The sequence below is a fragment of the Stegastes partitus genome, unplaced genomic scaffold (assembly GCF_000690725.1).
Source record: "Stegastes partitus isolate 25-593 unplaced genomic scaffold, Stegastes_partitus-1.0.2 Scaffold140, whole genome shotgun sequence".
NCBI lineage: Eukaryota > Metazoa > Chordata > Actinopteri > Pomacentridae > Stegastes > Stegastes partitus.
The window spans coordinates 66,428-70,226 of record NW_007577871.1 but is presented as its reverse complement, the minus strand read 5'-3'; the positions used below and the strand labels follow the sequence as shown (position 1 = coordinate 70,226).

The window sequence follows — 3,799 nt, the reverse complement described above, 5'->3', positions numbered from 1 at the left end:
TGTTCAGTTCATTTGCCAGCTCAAGGTCAGACTTGTCATTCTGGGAGATGACACTCTTTTTAAGCGGCATCCCCATCATAGATTTGACCCCTTCCCAGGCTGGGCGGGAGTTTCCAGAGCTGAGGAGCTTCTCCACTTTGTCCTTATAGGAGAACTTTGCAGCCTTCAAGTCTTTCCTCACTTGTCTCTGAAGTTCCCTATATCGGGCCGTGTCACCCTGGTTAAAACATATATTGCGCTGTGTGATCGAGTTTTTAAGAGATTTAGAGATCCACGGCTTATTATTTGGATAAAAGAGAATTAATTTCCGAGGAATGACCAAGCTTTCACAGAAAGTGACATAAGCAGAAACAGTCTCAGTCAATTCATCTAAATCCACACAGGCTTCTTTAAACACGTCCCAGTCAGTACAATTGTAACAGTCCTGGAGACACTGAATGGAATCCTCCGACCAAACCGGAACCAATCTTCGCTCCGGCTTGTTCCTCTTCAGGACCGGTTTGTATGTCGGAACTAAATAAACAACATTATGGTCCGACATGCCAAGAGGAGCTCTGCGGAGGGATTTATAAGCTCCCTTCACGGATCCATAACAAAGGTCCAGACATTTCGCCAGACGTGTCGGGCAAGTGACATACTGGTAAAAACTTCCCAAAGACTTTCCCAGTTTACAGCTGTTAAAATCACCCATAATAAAGTTTGGTGCGTCCGGCGCAATGCTCTGAAGCCGCTGCACAGTGTTAGCCATAGCCCGGGTTGCCATGTCAACATTAGCCTTCGGGTGAATGTAAACAAGTGTCACAAACAACTGTGGGAATTCCCTCGGTAAATGAAAGGGACGTAGGGATACAGACAATAGTTCAATGTCGGGTGAGCAGAGTGACTCCCTGACAACCACAGTGTTGCACCAGTTTTTATTCACATAAAGGCACAAACCTCCACCAAGTGACTTGCCGGTCACCGCGGGGTCTCTGTCGAGGCGGTATGGAGCTCCAAAGCCCTCGACTTCCAGGTCGGACTGAAGATCCGAGTCTTTGAGCCACGTCTCCGTCAGAGCAAGAAGGCAAGCGCTATTATACTCCTTCAGGAACCGGGTGTTCGCCCGAAGCTCGTCGATTGGGCGAACTCCCATGAGCCTTCGAGCACCTGATGGAGGGTATAGAGCTGGTCCAGTGTGCTGCAACCGGGACGAAAACCAGACTGCTCCTCCTGAATCCGAGGTTCGACTATTGGTCGTATCCTCCTCTGCAGTACCCTGGAATAGATCTTACCGGGGAGGCTGAGGAGTGTGATCCCTCTGTAGTTGAAACACACCCTCCGGTCCCCCTTCTTAAACACAGGGACCACCACCCCATTCTGCCAATCCAGAGGCACTGTCCCCAACCGTCACGCGATGTTGCAGAGACATGTCAACCAGGACAGTCCCACAACATCCAGAGTCTTGAGGTATTCAGGACGGATCTCATCCACCCCCAGAGGTCTGCCACCGGGAAGCTTTCTAACCACCTCTGTGACTTCAGCCCGGGTGATGGTCGAGTCCGCCTCTGAGTCCACAGTCTCTGCTTCCTCTTCAGAAGACGTGGCGGTGGGATTGAGGAGACCCTCAAAGTATTCCTTCCATCGCCCAACAACCTCCTCAGTCGAGGTCAGGAGGTCCCCACCCGCACCAAAGACAGTGCTGATGGAGAGCTGCTTTCCCCTCCTGAGGTGCCGGACGGTTTGCCAGAATTTCTTCAAGGCCGACCGGTAGTCCTCCTCCATGGCCTCCCCAAACTCCTCCCAGACCCAGGTTTTTGCCTACGCGACCGCACGAGCTGCCGCACGCTTGGTCTGCCGGTACCCGTCAGCTGCTTCAGGAGTCCCACAAGCCAAAAACGACCGATAGGACTCCTTCTTCAGCTTGACGGCATCTCTTACTTCCGGCTGCCACCACCGGGTTCGGGGATTGCTGCCGCGACAGGCACCAGAGACCTTACAACCACAGCTACGAGCGGCCACAGCAACAATGGAGGAGGAGAACATGGACCACTCAGCCTCTATGTCTCCAACCTACCTTGGAATCTGAGAGAACCTCTCCCGGAGGTGGGAGTTGAAAACTCTGCTGACAGAGGGTTCCGCCAGCAATGTCAACAGACCCTCACAATACGTTTAGGTCTGCCTGGTCTGAGCAGCTTCTTCCCCTGCCAGCGGATCCAACTCACCACCAGGTGGTGATCGGTGGACAGCTCTGCCCCTCTCTTTATCCGAGTGTTCGAGACACGTGGCCGGAGATCTGATGATACAAGTACAAAGTCGATCATCGACCGCCAGCCTAGAGTGCCATGGTGCCACGTGCACATGTGGACACCCTTGTGCTCGAACATGGTGTTCGTGAAGGACAGGCACAGAAGTCCAGCAACAGAACACCGCTCGGGTTCAGATCGGGGAGGCCATTCCTCCCGATCCCCCCTCTCCAGGTCTCACTGTCATTGCCCAAGTGGGCGTTGAAGTCCCCCAGTAGAACAAAGGAGTCCCCAGTTGGGGCACTATCTAGCACTCCTCCCAGGGACTCCAAGAAGGCTGGGTACTCTGCACTGCTGTTGGTCCCGTAGGCCGGGACAACAGTGAGAGACCTGTCCCCAACCTGGAGGATGCGACCCTCTCGTTCACCGGGGTAAACTCCAACACGTGGCGGCTAAGCTGGGGGGCAATAAGCAAGCCCACTCCAGCCCGCCGCCTCTCCCCGCGGGCAATGCCAGAGAAATGGAGCGTCCAGCCTCTCTCCAGAAGTTGGGTTGCAGAGCCCAGGCTGTGTGTGGAGGTGAGGCCGACTATATCGAGTCAATATCGCTCAACCTCCCACACAAGCTCAGGCTCCTTCCCCCCCAGCGAGGTGACGTTCCACGTCCCAACAACCAGAGGCTGTGTGTGCGGACCAGGCCGCCGAGGCAGCCTGGAAAACAATGTCCACTTTGATAGAATCAAGTTTTAAATAAGATTAAAAATGAGCTCAAATGAACACATTTGAACATGAGAGGTGGTGCTGATGAAGGTTCTTGAGTCCATAAGCAGATCTAAGACTATGATCCCTTTATAATAGCAAAACAAACATCGCTGACACATAACTGCACAGTGACCTGGACTTAAACTTGTTTTTTGGTTGTTTCTTTATTTATTTGTTTTTTAAAGTCTCAGTTTCATAGCCCACACAAAACACAGGTATTTACAGGGAGTCAACAGGATTGGTGGCATTTAACTGCTGCTTGGAGCCTGGGCCTGGTGGAAGCTGGCTGCTACTTAGAGCCTGGACCTGGTGGAAGCTGGCTGCTACTTAGAGCCTGGGCCTGGTGGAAGCTGGCTGCTGCTTGGAGGCTGGGCCTGCTGGAGGCTGGCTGCTGCTTGGAGCCTGGGCCTGCTGGAGGCTGGCTGCTNTAATAATAATAATAATAATAATGTTATTATTATGACATACTGGATAGCCATATAGCCATATGACTGTTTTTAAAACACATGAATGAGTGTAACCCTGAAATTGTTTTCCTGAGGAGATAAAGCAGCCGGTAAGGATGTCCTCAGTGTTAGGGTTTGGACAGCATGAAAGAGGATTTAACCAGGGAAAACATCTTTAACGAGGCCAGAAGTCACACCCATGGGTTCCAGTAAGTCAAAACAAAGCTGTCATCGACGAATTTACCCACGATGTTGAACAAAATTATTTTAATGTCATTTTGTCCAATTGAGCTTTGCATGTCTCCTGGAAAACTACACCTGACACAGGCCTGTGTTGAGAGGGGGGAAATTTAAATTTTGTCAAAGGACT

General features: G+C 51.6%; 1 protein-coding gene across 1 annotated transcript in view; it reads right to left on the bottom strand.

Moving 5' to 3' along the window:
• LOC103355260 (Na(+)/H(+) exchange regulatory cofactor NHE-RF3-like) overlaps positions 1–2,022 on the bottom strand; it is a 24,992-nt gene extending 22,970 nt beyond the window's left edge. Inside the window, exons 1-3 of the mRNA XM_008278981.1 lie at positions 1,802–2,022; positions 1,407–1,702; positions 937–1,146 (exon numbers count right to left, since the gene is read on the bottom strand). Coding sequence (XP_008277203.1) covers positions 937–1,146; positions 1,407–1,702; positions 1,802–2,022 — 727 coding nt within the window. The remainder of the gene's footprint in view (positions 1–936; positions 1,147–1,406; positions 1,703–1,801) is intronic.
• Between the last annotated feature and the right edge of the window lie 1,777 nt (positions 2,023–3,799).